The 15,332-nt window shown below is 45.8% G+C and overlaps 1 protein-coding gene across 1 annotated transcript in view; it reads right to left on the bottom strand.

Moving 5' to 3' along the window:
- MTCL1 (microtubule crosslinking factor 1) overlaps positions 1-14,093 on the bottom strand; it is a 110,251-nt gene extending 96,158 nt beyond the window's left edge. The window contains exons 1-3 of the mRNA XM_075142061.1: positions 13,989-14,093; positions 1,861-2,085; positions 508-666 (exon numbers count right to left, since the gene is read on the bottom strand). Of these exons, the coding sequence (XP_074998162.1) occupies positions 508-666; positions 1,861-2,058 (357 nt within the window). The 5' untranslated portion in view covers positions 2,059-2,085; positions 13,989-14,093. The remainder of the gene's footprint in view (positions 1-507; positions 667-1,860; positions 2,086-13,988) is intronic.
- Between the last annotated feature and the right edge of the window lie 1,239 nt (positions 14,094-15,332).

The raw sequence follows: 15,332 nt of genomic DNA, 5'->3' as shown, positions 1-15,332 counted from the left end.
TACAGACCACATTCCTGCTGCCTAGCTCATGCTGGTGGCCCCCACTGTCACCACTGAAGAGCACCAGCCAAAGCGGCAGCGTGCCTATCTGAAGTATCCTCTCAGAGACGAGTCACGCACATCTCATTTGACTCTCAAATAGGTGGAAGTCCCAGTCTGCATAAAGGAGAGTCAGAGCTAGCTGGAGTCAAATCAAAGATAGTTTTGCTCCAGTAGGAAAAGAGGCTTTGAGAAGCCAGTTTAAAATGGGACAGAAGCCCTCTGAGAAGCCCCGGGCAAAAGCCCCAGCATCACTCCTCTACCTCTCTATTGTTTCTAAATTACCAACACATTTGGGACATACAGCAAAGGCAAGGAGACCTTTTGGGCAATTGTACAAGCAGTACAGTAGGCACTTCATGTATTAGCAGGCATTTCATGTAAGCGTTAGTCTAAGAGGCTCGCGTGTCAAATTTCCCATCTAACCCAGCAACACCACTCTGCATGGCTTTCCTGACTATTGCTTACCTCTTTTAATTTGTCCAGCTCATTTTGCAGTGTCTGCTTGGATACTTCCACCTCAATAATTTGCTGCCGAAGGATTTCATTTTCATCTTCTGCTTTAACACGTTTCTCCTCCACGCTCTCCAGCTCATGGTGCAGTCTGACAGAAACATCTTTGGCTACCTGGTCAGAAGAGCACAAACGTGTGAAGAGGATCCATGAGGAGCAACAGCTACAGTATGTCTCCTACAGTAGGAAGCATATTACAACCCTAGACAGCCGAGAGATTTTTAATTCAATTATGAGACTGTTGATGAAAGACTCCAAGCCTTCCAAGTACCAAAATGAATATTCATTTTTAATAAATAAATCCAAGATGAAAATATATTTGATTACCCATCTCCAGCTCCCTCTCCACATTATGCTAAGGCAATGTCATGAACAGCAGGAGGAAACAAGCAGATACCAAACCCACACATCAAAGTCCCAGCATATCACATTGATAAAACAAAAGATGAAGAATTGTGCTGTAAAGTTGACAGGTCATCGATCAAAGCCGCATCCATGCAGCAGTCTCATCCACCCAAATTTGCTGCTCTAGCAGCAATCACAACTAGGCAAGAGTGATATGAAAGCACAGAAATATATGCTAGCTTAGGTTTCCTGAGTCCAGCCTAACAAGAATAAGTATTTACTCCAAAAACATTTGGAAAGGTGATTCATCACACAAAACGATGAATTACAAGAAGTCAGTAAAACCAAAGCAAACAAACTAAAAAAACCTCAGTATCTCTTTCACTTGAATCTACGTACAAGATTTTTACTGAGTAATGTATCATTTCTATGTTCGGTATGAACATAATTTTTACAGGAATTTGTGTTTTTATGGGAATAGCATTTTGATTCTCTATCTGCCTTGCTAAAATATAACAACAGTCTGTTCCTCTTAGGAGTAACTCATTAGGCACTAAGAAATGCAACTTTGACTAGTTTTTTTTCAGTTATTTGGCATAAGCATGAAGAGAAAAGGCAGGAAATGGCATGAATTGGGAAAAGCATATCAGGTTTTGTTTATACAGTTTCGCAAAGCTAAGGTTTTCAGTAAAACCAGTAAAACAAAACCCTTTAAATCTTTCAAATGCACAAATGCAACTTGACTGCATTTCTTTCATTTTGAATCTAAGCACATGTTTTTTTACTCACTAACACATCTTTTTATGATGATAAGCTGCATATTTGTTCTCCACTGCAGAAGAAGGAAATTGGTCCTGACGTTTGGAGAACTACTGCCCGTTTCATGTGTCACCCTCCCTTCCATTGCAGGGAGCCAAATCCCGGTCTGCTCTCTTTCGATGTGAATATGAATCTCTCACCCACCTTTAAATCTTGTTCCAGGCTCCTAATGAGCTCTCCATCCACATGGCCTGTTTGTGCAACTTTCAAGCTTTTCTGTTCCGCTTTCCTGAGACGATATTGCAGAATGCGGCAATTCTTGTTTGCCCGGTCCAGCTCTCGCCGGAGCTCCTGCAGCTGGTAAACATCTTCCTCTAAATAGCTGTCACGCATTTCTTCCATTTCAGCCCGAAGTTCATCCAGCTCATCCTGTGAGAAGTCAAAACAGTGCTCCATCATACCTCTAAATTGCACCCGTGGGAGCAAAATAGGAAACATGCTCACTAGGATACCATATCAATGAAGTGATACAGATTGCAACATGCAGCTCCAGAAGTCACAGGAACAGAAGTTTTATTCCAACATTGACTAATTATGCTGAATTAAATTAATGGATACTTGTTATATTTCTTACAATTGCTTTAATAATTAAAAACCGACCAGATGCTTATCAGTCTCCTGAAACTGGTAACACTTCCATTTTACCATCTCTAATTAAAATAAAAAGTGCATAATGCTTTGCCACCATCTGAACTGATTCCTTGCTTTATTTAGGCTGCAGTAAACCTACTTAACCAAGTACCTCAGCATCACTGTGTCATGTGCCTTTTTAACAACCAGCACTTCCTAAAAATGAAATTGTTCCTTGAAAACTTTAACGAATCTTTACACCAAATACCGAACTGCTCCATATGAAAATGCTGTCCCATCTGAGCCTAGCACCATGCACATGCTTGATGACAGAGGGGTTGGGTGTGGGAGAAAGTGGGTTTCTGTTGTGTGCACACACATTTCAATAACAGGACCACAGGGACAAAATAAAACCTGTGCCCGTGGGAATAACCTGGTCATTCTTTTCTGGGCATCATGAACTGTCCCAATTCCACATTATACCATGAGCAGCACATGCTCTTTAAAGTCAGATTTAAAGATTTACGGCTGAACAGGATAAGCTCTATCATTCCCATTTGTTTAATCTGTGCATGATTACAGATTAAATCTCCAGAACTAAAACTCTTACAAAGGTCTTCCAAGCACAGGGGTACAAGCCATTAAACTACTGCATGAGAGGAAAACTATGAGTCTACTAACTTTGAACAAAATTGGGAAAAAAATCAAGAAAAAGAGCCAAGAGGAGAATATGTGAAATGAACTATTAACTTTTAAATTGTTTTCTTTAAAATTGCATTTGATATTATAAAGACCAAATTTTCTGTGGAAAACATAGCTTAAATGAGATTCAAGGAGAACTCGCATCAGGGCTAGCTGCACTGTCACCTCGCTTCAGACCTGTAAATGACACCTGAAATACCAAGAATGGCTGGAGAATATTTCACATTTGTACCAGGTGGAGAAGACACTGCTATGGAGTTAGCTCCCTTGACAAAGCCCCCCCCCAGGCTGGACCATCTCTGTCCAGTCCCTCTATGAACACGTCTGCCTACATCCCCCTGGTAGTCCTCTCCACAATTCCCCCTCCCCGTGGCCTAACTGGATGGACGATCGTGTTTTTCCCTGTATTCATCTTGCTCCACTGGAGCTTTAGTAACAAATGAGGGACAGATCTTGTCTCTGAGCACCGTCCTGACCAAAGGAAGACGTGTCAAACTTCTTTAGCCTCGTTAGCATAGTTATGTTAGAATTATAGTGTTACTCCTACCAAAATCCCATCCACGTATAAAAAATCCAGTGTTTATACAGCTATGTTTTAACTTCAGTTAGTTGAGCCAGCACAAGTCAAATTTTGGGTAAGCACGAGGCTTGTTATTTCCAAAATGACCACTCTGGGCTCAGCAGCGAGGCTTTGCTCCACCCGTACAGCCCTCCCAGGGCTCTACACAGTTCTCCCTAGATGCTCAGAAAGGACAGACAGGTTTTCTTACAAGCCCACTGTATTGCTATACATTCTCAATATATTCAGATTTCTGCTGTAGGGGCACCCTGTCCCACAGTCTCCCTGGCACAGCTGCAGGAGGAGGAGATTTGTGTGGATGGAGAAGCTCAAGGGTTACCCCCCAGTGAGCTGGATCATGCTCGCGCCATACACTGTCTGAAAAGGAATAGTGTAAGCACAGTAACAGAAGTTGCCCTTGCAGCAATGACATCCTCAGAAGTTGCAAATACGTTAACTAACCACAAACAACAGACTGCGAGAAGCAAACGAGCTCTGCAGACCAAACCCAGCAGGATTCTTTCAAAATAATTTATGGTCCGGGCCCTATCCACTCCTTCTCAGGGTATAGCCAAATACTCTAGCCAGTTTACAGCCGACACTGGTGAAGTTTTGATAAAAAAGAAAAACATAGCAACGTATGCTTGAGTGAATTGGGGAGGAGACCTGCTTTTCTTTTTAATATACACACTTTTTCACTATGCTTCACATTTATAGACACTGTCAAGAGGTAACGTAAAAGTTTACCCACTCAAGATGGAGATGCAGAAGTAAGTGTCAAGGTTTTAGAAACTGGTTAGAGAGTAGCAGTGGCTTTTGAACCTAAGAAAAGGAGTACACTTTTGTGTTGCCAGTTTATTAACTAGGTGTTTTGGCTAAGGTACTCATACCAAAAGTACAGTCTTTACCTGTCAGAGCTAACACAGCCCTCTGGGATGAACAGGACCAAAGTTATTGCTCAGGCCTGTCTGCAGACTCAGGAGTTGAATCTACCTCAACTAGATTTAAGTTCAATTAACTTTTAATATCATCTTTAGAATGCTAATGTTAGATTAATCATTTGGTTGTAAATTGAGAATTTTGAAACACAAATTCACAATAAAGGAAAACATCTGTCATCACCAAATTAATGGGATTTGGTTTATAATCTGATGTTTATCTTTAAGAACTGAGCAATGGATTTCGTGTATTAAGTGGCCAGCAAAGAGCAATTATAATGTTATGGCTCATCTCTTAAACTTCCTTCTTATCTATATCAGGTTTTGGAATTAGTAAATCTGGTTGGTTTCTCAAGACAAATCATACACAGTATTTGACTTCAAAGCATTTATTACAACCAAATTTGGAAAGTGAAACTGTTGTTTAACCCCAGCCAGCAACTGAGTCCTACACAGCCACTTGCTCACTCCCCCCCGGTGGGATGGGGGAGAGAATCAGAAGGGTAAAAGTGAGAAAACTCGTGGGTTGAGATAAAGACAGTTTAATGGGGAAAGCAAAAGCCGCGCACGCAAGCAAAGCAAAACAAGGAATTCATTCACTGCTTCCCATCGGCAGGCAGGAGTTCAGCCATCCCCAGGAAAGCAGGGCTCCATCACACATAACGGTTACTTGGGAAGACAAAACGCCATCACTCCGAACGTCCCCCCCTTCTTCTTCTTCCCCCTTCTTCTTTATGGGCTGAGCATGACGTCATATGGTATGGAATATCCCTTTGGTCAGTTGGGGTCAGCTGTCCCAGCTGTGTCCCCTCCCAGCTTCTTGTGCACCCCCAGCCCGCTTGCTGGTGGGGTGGGGTGAGGAGCAGAAGAGGCCTTGGCTCTGTGTAAGCACTGCTCAGCAGTGACTAACACATCCCTGTGTTATCAACACTGTTTCCAGCACAAATCCAAAACACAGCCCCATACTAGCTACTGTGAAGAAAATTAACTCTACCCCAGCCCAAACCAGCACAGAAACTCAGATCATTTTAAACAATCCCTGAAGCAGTCATCCCATTGAAACTGAATATTCCCAAATCCTCTTAGTGGGCATGGGAGTTCTCCCAGCCTTAAGAATCACTTTGTCTCCGTTGGAGACTTGAACCCAATGTCTTTCCTCCCACCAAAGAAGTTCCCCAAAGAGGTGCAAGCATTGGCATGAGCTATATTTCAGGAGACAGGCCTGTCTTTTACCTCCAGGAAAACTGAAGTTTTCTCAATCTCCCTTAACAGCACAACTCTGACTTTGCAAGTCTGTGATTTTTTTTGTTATGCTTGCCTCTGGCTTTGGTTATAAATACACAGTTTGCTTTTCTCTAGTGTAATTTTGCAGATAAACTAAAATTTAGGATACAGTCAAGAAAGCTGTACTTTAAAAGCTTGCACAGTTATCCTCTCAGATTTTTTTTTTTACTGAATTGAGCTTCTTTTCCACATTAATTTTTTTTTCTACTCCCAAAACTTTCATATAGAGATCAGACTGTGTCCCAACCCCATGTATTTAGGAATACAGCATCCTTTGGACGAGCTTTAAAACACGGCAACATACATGCAACCACAATGAGGGCACAAACAATTTTGACCGTATAAGGAGCAGAAACCTCACTGTACAGGCTGCACGCAGCGCCAGCCCGCTTTGTGCTGTATTACTGCAGTGCCTGGGGCTTGGACCTACATAGTCTGTCCAGCCCAGGGAGGAAAAACCCTGGGACAGATTAAATCTTTTTGAGCAGCAAGATGAAGTCCTGTTTTTGTATATTAAACATATATATACAGGAGCGTGTCACCTCTGAAACGTCAAAATATAGGAAAATGATAGGTGGTTCAGATTTTGTATGACAGCACACAATTATGGATGCTGGGATAATCTTTTACTAGTTACAGTAAAGCCATAATCCTGCTCTCGATACAGGCCACAAAACTGGTGGCAAGGGTGTAGATGCTTCCAGTTCATAACAGCTTATTCTCCTTGGTAGATACTTGTGATTCTGCCATAGACGCGGAAACCTTGTGTTAGCACCTCCTAAGTCAGAGCTGTTACAATTACACCTATAAAACCAGGACAGCTTAAACTCCTCTTCTAAAGTGATGCGTACACACAAAATGGAGGAAGCTAAGTTAAAGACCCAGGGAAGTGGAACTTACAACTGAAATTATGATGGTCCTACTTACCAAACTGGCAAACCTACCGCTTTGTAGGAAAACATGTCAATCATTAGTGAAATCAAAGGTAAATACAGCAAAGCCAGGACCTTAAAAATCCCAAACTTGGTATTTTGCAAAAAAGATGCTTTGGCTGCGCAGCAGTTGGAAATACTAGATAAACCCAATCCCTGACTTCATTAAAATGTATTGTTCTTATTACTATTATTATTGTGAGTGAGAATTAAAGCTCTTTCTCTCAGGAGGTATTAAGCTTCATACTGTGGACTTTAATATTGTAAAACTGAAGAAAGAGATCAGAATAGGCACTTAAAAGTAATTAAAACAAACAAGTAAGAAAGCGGCCATCCCTCTTTGTGCATCTAAAAAATGGAGAGCCTGTTCCCTTCCTTAAACAGGGAGGACCTGCTCCAGCATCCCAAAGTGGCAATTGAAATTGGGAGGTTAAGTGCTGGCATAAGAAGCTTCACTTTGCTGTACGTTCCTGTAGGGGATGAGAGCCTCCTCTTGATCCCTTTTAATTTAATGGTAATTACATTATTACTTTCAGTAAGAACAGCACCAGGCAGAGAGTCCTGGAAGAAAGAATATTGTTTAGGAAAAAGTTAAACTGCTTTTCTTTCCAGATGTCACCCTGGTCATCAGAAAGAACAAACGGAAGTGTGGAAAGAAAATAACTTTCTAACCGGCAGCTTTTTCCAAATTTGCAGTAGAAATCCAAGTTGCTCCTGCTTCTGAGTCTAACCACCTATGGATTCAAGTACTTGGCCCAAATGACGTCCTAAAGGCCAGCTCTTCGGGGTCCAATAGGGACCACTCATCTGAGATTCACGGGGTGGCTGTATGAACACAGGGCCACACTTTAATAGCTGCTCCGTTTGCAGGGTTCAGTGCAAAAGCAACAGAATTAGGATTCACTGTTTCCCTGTCAGTCTACCGAGGCAAGGTGAATTGGCTGAAAGGGGAAAGCCTGTGTGCAGTTTACATCGCTGCGTAGCCCAAATACATACTGAGGGCGTCATTTCACATCTGTACCGTGCAAATTGAAGACTTGCCTGTCAGAAGAGAAGCCATTATCTCATTAATACCTTTACTGATGTCATGCCTGTTTATTATTGATTTAATTTATAATGAAGTATAATTAAGGGTAAATTATAGGAATATGCCTTGTTTAGGATTCTTAAAAAAAAAAAAAGAGAGAGAGAGAAAAAGAGTCAGGCCATGCAGCTATTACACTAAGTAACCCATACTCATGTGAGTCATTCCCACTGAAACAACCAGGAATACTTGCACAACTGACGGGCTGTGTCTACCCTGCCTGTCTGGTTGAGATCCGTAATGAGGTTTGAAAGTAAATTTTCCAATCATCCCCACCGACTGCGCACTCATTCAGCCCACAGAGCACGCAAGAACCGGATTCCTTCTGAAATAAAATAAACAGAGACCTACGCTCCAAGGGTGCAGCAAATGTGCTCCAATTACTCCGGAGTCCTCTGGACAACTGTAAAACACCTGCATGATGGGGATGTTTCATTCAAGGGGCCAAACTAAATACAGTCCAAAGTAAGACCCCTAAATTGCATATAAAGATGCACCGCTGTGTCCAGGTCAGCCTGCAGATCTACCCTCACTGAGCTGAATTACTGGCTAATATAGAAAAAGCTCTTAACTCAGAGAGTGAATAGAGACTAAAAACTGGAACCCAACCACGAGTCAAAAAAAAAAAAGGAATTTTGGAAATTACTATTAGGGAGAAATTCCACGCAGAAAATAACATAAAAGATGTAGGGATACTGAATTCATTACTATGCATTTACAGTTACGTATATTAGCAAACTGAAAGTCTTTAGGCTCCAGTGAATTAGAACGCATCAATGTCCACAAGTTACATACTAACTTGGAGACATCTGCAAACTAGCAAGACACAAACGTACAAAACCAATAAACTGTACAGTATTTAAGAAAATGCAAATGAAGGATGAAATTCAATTGTCTATGTAAAAAATGTAAGTGTTTTTTAATTTAGCTAAAAGTAATATTTATAGATTATGCCACTACCATTTTCTAAACAGAAGGTTATTTAATATACATTAAATCAAATGAGGGGAGAGTGAGGAAGGGAGGAAGGGCGGAAATTACAGTGGGTAGCTGCTATTGCGCTGCCGAATCCAGAACTTCTAGAAAGTCCTTGATAAATCTAAGATTCATGAACTGTGATTTTACGTAATCTCTGTTTTCATATTTTAACCATCTCAAACTGTCTGTATGTAGGAGATGCTGCTGCTGCTAAGGAATAAACACATCCCCCATATTACTTTACAGCAGAACTGCAGTAGGGATAAATATGCTCTAAAAGGCTTTGGTTGGGAAGAAAGCAACAACCATTATTTTTGCCTCTTGCAAAATATGTTAATGAGCCTGAAGTCCCTGGGCTCCTGATATTATTGTTCAGCTCTCAAAGCAAACTACTTTACAAGTCGTGCACCGATCCGACGTTGTTTGAAGCTTGTGCACAGAACAAGATGAGAACCGAAAAATCGTAGGACCGTGAGCACCTGTTGACTTCAGGGCTGGTTTAAATTTGCAGGATCCGAGAGCGAGAGCAGTGTCTGCCAGCTTCTCAGCTTCCTTCAAGCATTAGCCCCAGCATTGTTTCAACACGCTTCCTCGACTGGGGCGGTTGAAGCCGTTCGAGCAGTAATCTGGCTGGTGCAACATTGATATCGCCTATTGAGGGCCACCAAGGGAAACCATTGCCTGGTGCCTCACGCAGCTAATCCCCTCCAGGCAGCGCAGGGGTTGACAGGGACACAGCTGGGGCTAACAAGGCACATGGCCTCGCTATTCTTCCCCAAAGTGACATCTCCTTCTGACAGCTGACCATCCCTCCGGCTGGGCCCGGCCATGCGGGTTTTGTGCCCCGGGCAGGGTTATCACCTCTGTTCTCTTCGGAGTCGCCAGTCACCAGGTGGGAAAAACAGCGTGTCAAGCAGAGATGGGGGATGAGCTTTGTTTTGCTAACCCCAGTAACCCTCACTAAACAGAAAAAAATTGGTCCCATCACTTCGCATCATTTTTGCTCTGCAAAACCCTTTGACAGACACAACTCCCTGCAGGTTAATAAAAGAAACGGTGGTGTTACTCCCCATGAGTTCATCTCAAGCCTACAGACTCGAAGATCTACAGTTTCAGGGGAGCTGAGAAATACAATGTAACCTCATATGACACACGCTGTGATTTTAAACAAAAATGAACATCCTTTACATGTATCAGAGTGGAATAAGGGGCCTGGAGTAGCCCCTTAATCAATTTATATCCAGCATATGTCTCAGATAAAAATGAATATAAGAAAGAATAAAGACAAAGCAAGATAAACAAAACGATTACCTAATAAACCCAAGATAGTTTAGAATATATTTTTGTGCTAGTCCACACTGTAGCAGCATGTCTGGCGTGTTGAACTTACACCAACACACGCACAGAGAGAAGGCCCGGTAAAGCAAAGCAGATCAAGCACCAGTTTCGTTTTCAGGGCTGTACAAAGTGTTACGCCTCACGTAGGAGGCTGCTTTCACATCGTGGCCATGAAGGGTGTAAAGAGAAAAGGGGCATGGGTCACAACTAAAATACCACTGCTGTTTCTGCTAGCACGTTTATTTAATTAAAACAGTCTGAATTAAACTTTGGCCGAGATAAAGCAAGAACATTTTTAATTGCTAAAATTTGGGCCCTCCTTCTTAGGATCCCTCATCCTTTAGAGGGCTCTGCACCACAAACAGCTTCTTTCAAAGTTTCCCAAGGACTTGCCCAGTGCATGATGCTTCTCCACGTGCTGGACACTTTAAAGTAATCCTGAAAAACAACCACTTGTGTGGGCAGTATTTTGCTATTACTAACAGGACTGGCTAGCAATAACTAAAACTTTACCTTCCACTAGCACTTACCGAAGACCTCCTGGCTCCGCAGAGTCAGGCACCATGACATAATTTCTCTCTTACACGTCAACAAATAAGGGATACCTTTTAAATGCTGCTGTAGTATTACAGTCTTCCCCCATAGGTAGCTGAAATAAGGTTATGCAAGAAATATATGAAACTAAAATCAATGATGAAATTTCATAGAGGTAGTAGAAGAGAGACTTCGCAATGTAAACACTTCTCCTCAGCCACTTCACCTACAGGCTTAACTTTACAGATAGGTGGCCACTGCTGGAGCCAAAGTCTCATCTAGGGTGAAATCACGGTCCCTGGAAATATATAAGGTGGTAACTTGATACCAGGTTGAGATCTGGCTCACAATATATGAAGTCTGAGACGTTTGCAGCACCAACAGTTTGCTCTGCAAAGGCTTCCATGGAGCATTCTGGGAGACTTTCTAGCACTTCTTGAGTAGAAATAAAATCTTTAGCACTAAGTCTATGTATATATATACACATATATATACTATGTTCTATAACCTATGTTCCAGACACGTGAAAGACCTTCCTATGTGAATGATAAGTTTCCCTGAAACAGGCTTTAAAATTATGTGCACTTACTGTTGCACTCCAGCTGCAGGGAGGGATAAGGAGGAGTGAAAACTACAAAATTCGGCATATGGCCATGCTCAGGAAATTAAGAGTTTCTTCTGGGATTTATCTAATCATTTGTCTATTTACAGCTGACAGCTTCCCCATTATCCCTTAGCCCTCTCCAGTTAAAGGAGAAACACAGCTCGCTCCGATACCAATCAAGAGAACTGCGTTGTAAAAAACGCGAGGAACAAACCCACAAGTAAACAACTCGGGCAATGCTGTGGTTTTAATTTGCAGAAGGTTTTTATAGGTTTCCCTAGGAAAGGAAAATGAAGTCTGGGAATTCTCCTAATAACTTCTGTGCTACTGGGCTGTTTCCAACCATTTCGAGAGAGGAGCAGAACTGCTAAGACTTCATGCACCCAGGTGGCCAAGGAGAGCAGAAAGACCATGTACTCATTCCCCTCAGAAGGGGCAACAGTGTGAGCTCGTGGCTTTCCAGGCACCAGGACATGCTCACTGGAAGTCAGCTGAGAGACAGAGCCCCAAGAAACCAGTCTGTATTATCCTACTGGTCTCAGAAATACTTGTAGCCTGAAAAAGTCATAGTCCAAATCAAAGAAGGGTTGGGGACACAATTGCTGTAGATGATGAAGACATCGAGGTGAAAGACCTGAAGACACTGTTGAGAAGTTTGAAATTATATGGAATAAAGTTCTTTACCTAGGACTTGCCAATGCCAATCAGGTCCCATGATCAGAAGGTCCCTCAGGTGGGACACCCTAACAGTGGTCAGTCCTAGACAATTCAGACAAACTCTTTATTTCAGTTTCTCATAGTTAAAAATTACTTTTAATATGAAACAAGAGGCTTAACACATTCTTCATAATGGGTTAAAGTTTAAGTACTATAATTGTGCAAATGCTGTAATGCAAAGAGATGCTCCTGGGCTTTTGGCCTCCATGATTTCTAATGGCAGTGCCCAGTTTACCTACTCCTAAAGCAATTCCTATTATCAATTCTGATTTCATTACATCTCCTCTTGTTTCTGGGCTGTCAAGTAAAACAGAAGCTTCTGATAAAAGATTCTCTATGCTGCTCATCATTTTATAGACTATTACATTTCCCTAACACACTCCGGAGTTTTCCATCCAATGACTGCTACAAAAGCTTTGCTATGCGCCAATAATTTTTATTGGTCTAGTTCTGTGTTATCCTTTTCTAGATGACCAGCAGTGCCCACAGTATTTCAGGTACACCCACTGATCTGTGTAACAGCTATAGATCTATACAGCATTGTAATATTTTCTTTGTTATTCTCTGTTCAGTTCCCACTGAAATCCAACATAATTTTTGCCTGCAGTTTCACATTGAGCAGGGATTTTCATTGCTCTTTCTCTCATGATGCTCCTGAGTTAACACAATGCATTTAAAACCCAGAAAAGTGCATACTCAGTCCTTCTTCTCTCCAAGTGCTTCAAATTTTCAATATTGAGATTTATCTCCCATCCTCTGCCTCCATTTTTCACTCATTCCTCGGGGGTTAAGTCTACGATTAAGTTCTGTCTGGTCTTTGCTGGGCTTGACTGAAGATAAAAAAACTTAATGTCATTTGAAAATTTTGCTGTATCATTGCTCGTTCCTTTTTCCAGTTCATTAAGCAGCACCAGACCCAGCAAAGAACCTTGCAGCACCCCTGCTGTTAACCTTTTGCTATGCTGAACATCGGTTCTTGTCCCTTAGCCAAAACCCCTTAACAAGCCCAGTCTATATCTTTACCACCCTTCTCTCCCAAGGTTATACCCAACTCCAGTCCTTATCTGAGCAAAACTCCTGTGGATTTCCACGGTCATTTTGCTTGACAACAGGGTGTTTCTAAAACCAGGGAACACAGATTGTTCTCACCAGCAGTGGAGACAAATGGTACAGTAGCTGCGGTTACATGATTATCTCAGTTTATCTTATTTATAGATCTTTATGGATGTAGCCTCTTTGCTGTGCCAAAAGATCAGATTGTAAGTGCAAGTCCAACTAAGGGTTCCCGCAGGTCAACCCAGCTCAGAGCACGCCTGAATTTAGCTTTTCTCTTTCTCTGAGGATGAATGCACATAGATATACTTTTCTACCTGTACAAGGATGCAATGCCACTTTTTATTGCTGCTCTAGCTATTCTATTAGTACTTCACAATGAGTGACTTTACTTCCCAGTGATAAGGTAACACAATAAACAGACAACATAGTGCTGTCATCCTTTCCACACCAAATGAGGGAACCGGTTGCTTTAGCTTTTCTTAATACTGAGGAAAACAGTTCCTGGAAAGCAAGATCTTGCTAACCAGTAGAGTGTTTGCGGTGCTTTAGAAAGAGTTGGGGTTTGCTGAGCTCCCACCACACCAACCAACCGGAGCATCGCCACAGTACGTGTTGCACCGGACTCACGTCCTCCCAGGCTCCACAAGTCGGGCTTTTGCAGGGAGCCGTGATCACACGCTTAAGACCCTCATCTGCCCTTAAGCCGTGCCACGGCCCCGCTTTGCGGGGGGGCGCCGAGGCGCCCGGGTGGCTCTCCCTGCTCCTATTTCTCTCCCGCGGGTGAAATCGGGCATTTGGTCCGGCGAGGGTGGGGGGGTCCCACGGGAGGTGACTTCAGACTGCGCGAATCCACTCGCCACCCCCAGCGCGGACCCCGCAGTCCCGGGCAGGAGGGGGCTGCGCCTCTACCGCTGCCTCCCCCTTCCCTCCCCCGGGCGGGGACCCGCCTAGGCCGGGCTCCGCGGGCGATGCTCACCTTGAGGTACTCGTTCTCCGAGCGCAGCTCCTCCACCTCCCGCTGCAGCTCCTCCGGGGCCGCCGGCGGCGGCTCCCCGCGGCTCGGGGCTCGCCCCCCGCCCGGGGCCGCGGGCAGCGGATCCCCCCGGGGGCCGGGGGGCGGCGGGGCTCCGCGCCCGGGGCCGGGGCCGGCGCGGGTCGGCTCGGCGGCGGCGGCGGCGGGCTGGGCGGCGGTCGGCTCCCGCTCGCGGTCGCTGGAGCCGGTGCCGGACTCGGCGTCGCTGCTGGCGGCCGGGGCCAGGCGCTGCTCGTCGGAGAGCGGCTCGGAGGGGCAGTCGGAGAGGTCGGAGCTGCTGTCCGTGTGGCCGACGCGGGCCAGCGCCGCCGCCGCCGCCGCATGGCCGCTGCCCGCCGCGGCGCCCCGCTTCCCCTTCCTGCCCTTGCCGGGCGGCGGGGCAGCCTCGCCGCCGGGCTGCCGCCCCCCTCCCCGGCCGCCGGGGCCCGGCTCCGGACCGCGGGCCGCCCGCTTGGCGCAGGGGGCGGCCTTGGCGCCCGCCCTGCCGGTGGCGGTGGCGGCGGCGGCGGCCTTGCCCCCCAGGGCGGCGGGGCGGCGGGAGAGGCGGCCCGGCGCCGCCAGGAGCCCCGCGGCCGGCGGGTGGGCGCCCGGGTGCGGCGACGGGGGCGCCCGGCCGGGGAGGCCGGGGGACTTGGGGGGGGCGGGCGGCGGCTTGGCGGCGGCGGCGCGGGCGTGGAGGTCCTTGAGGAAGGGTCTGGCGGGCGACGGGGCGCGGTGCAGCCTCTTCTTCTCGGCGTGCGGGTGGTGGTGGCCGGGCGAAGGCGGCGGCGGCCGCAGCGCGTCGCCGGGCCCCGGGCCGGGGCCGGGGCCGTTCAGCGCCTCCATGGCGCGGGCCGGGGGCGGCGGGGCGGCAGCGGCGGCCGCGGGGGCGCCCGGCGGCGGCAGGAGCGGCGGTCCCCGCGGGGCGCAGCAGCAGGACGGGCAGCCTCCTCCAGCCTCCCCGCTCGCTCTCTCATCACTTCTGCTTCTCCCAGCCACAGCCCTCACACTTTTCTTTCTCGATCCCCCTCTTCCTGCCCCCCCACCCCCACCACCTCCTCCTCCTCCTCCTTCTCCTCCTCCTCCTCCTCGCTGCTCTCTCCCGAGCACTGATTTGTTTCAATAAAACGAGCCCTAATCCCCCGGTGGCAGCCGTCTCCTCCTCCTCCTTCTCCTTCTCCTTCCCCTCCCTCTCCCCTCTCTGCCTGGCTCAGCTTGATGCAGCTCAAGTTGTGATGCAGCCCAAAAAAACCCTCCTTTTCCCCTCAATCTGAGGCAAAGGCGTGTTTCCCAGCTGCCTTCGCCTCC

This window comes from Calonectris borealis, chromosome 2, assembly GCF_964195595.1.
Source record: "Calonectris borealis chromosome 2, bCalBor7.hap1.2, whole genome shotgun sequence".
Lineage (NCBI taxonomy): Eukaryota > Metazoa > Chordata > Aves > Procellariiformes > Procellariidae > Calonectris > Calonectris borealis.
This window is presented reverse-complemented; position numbering and strand designations above follow the sequence as displayed.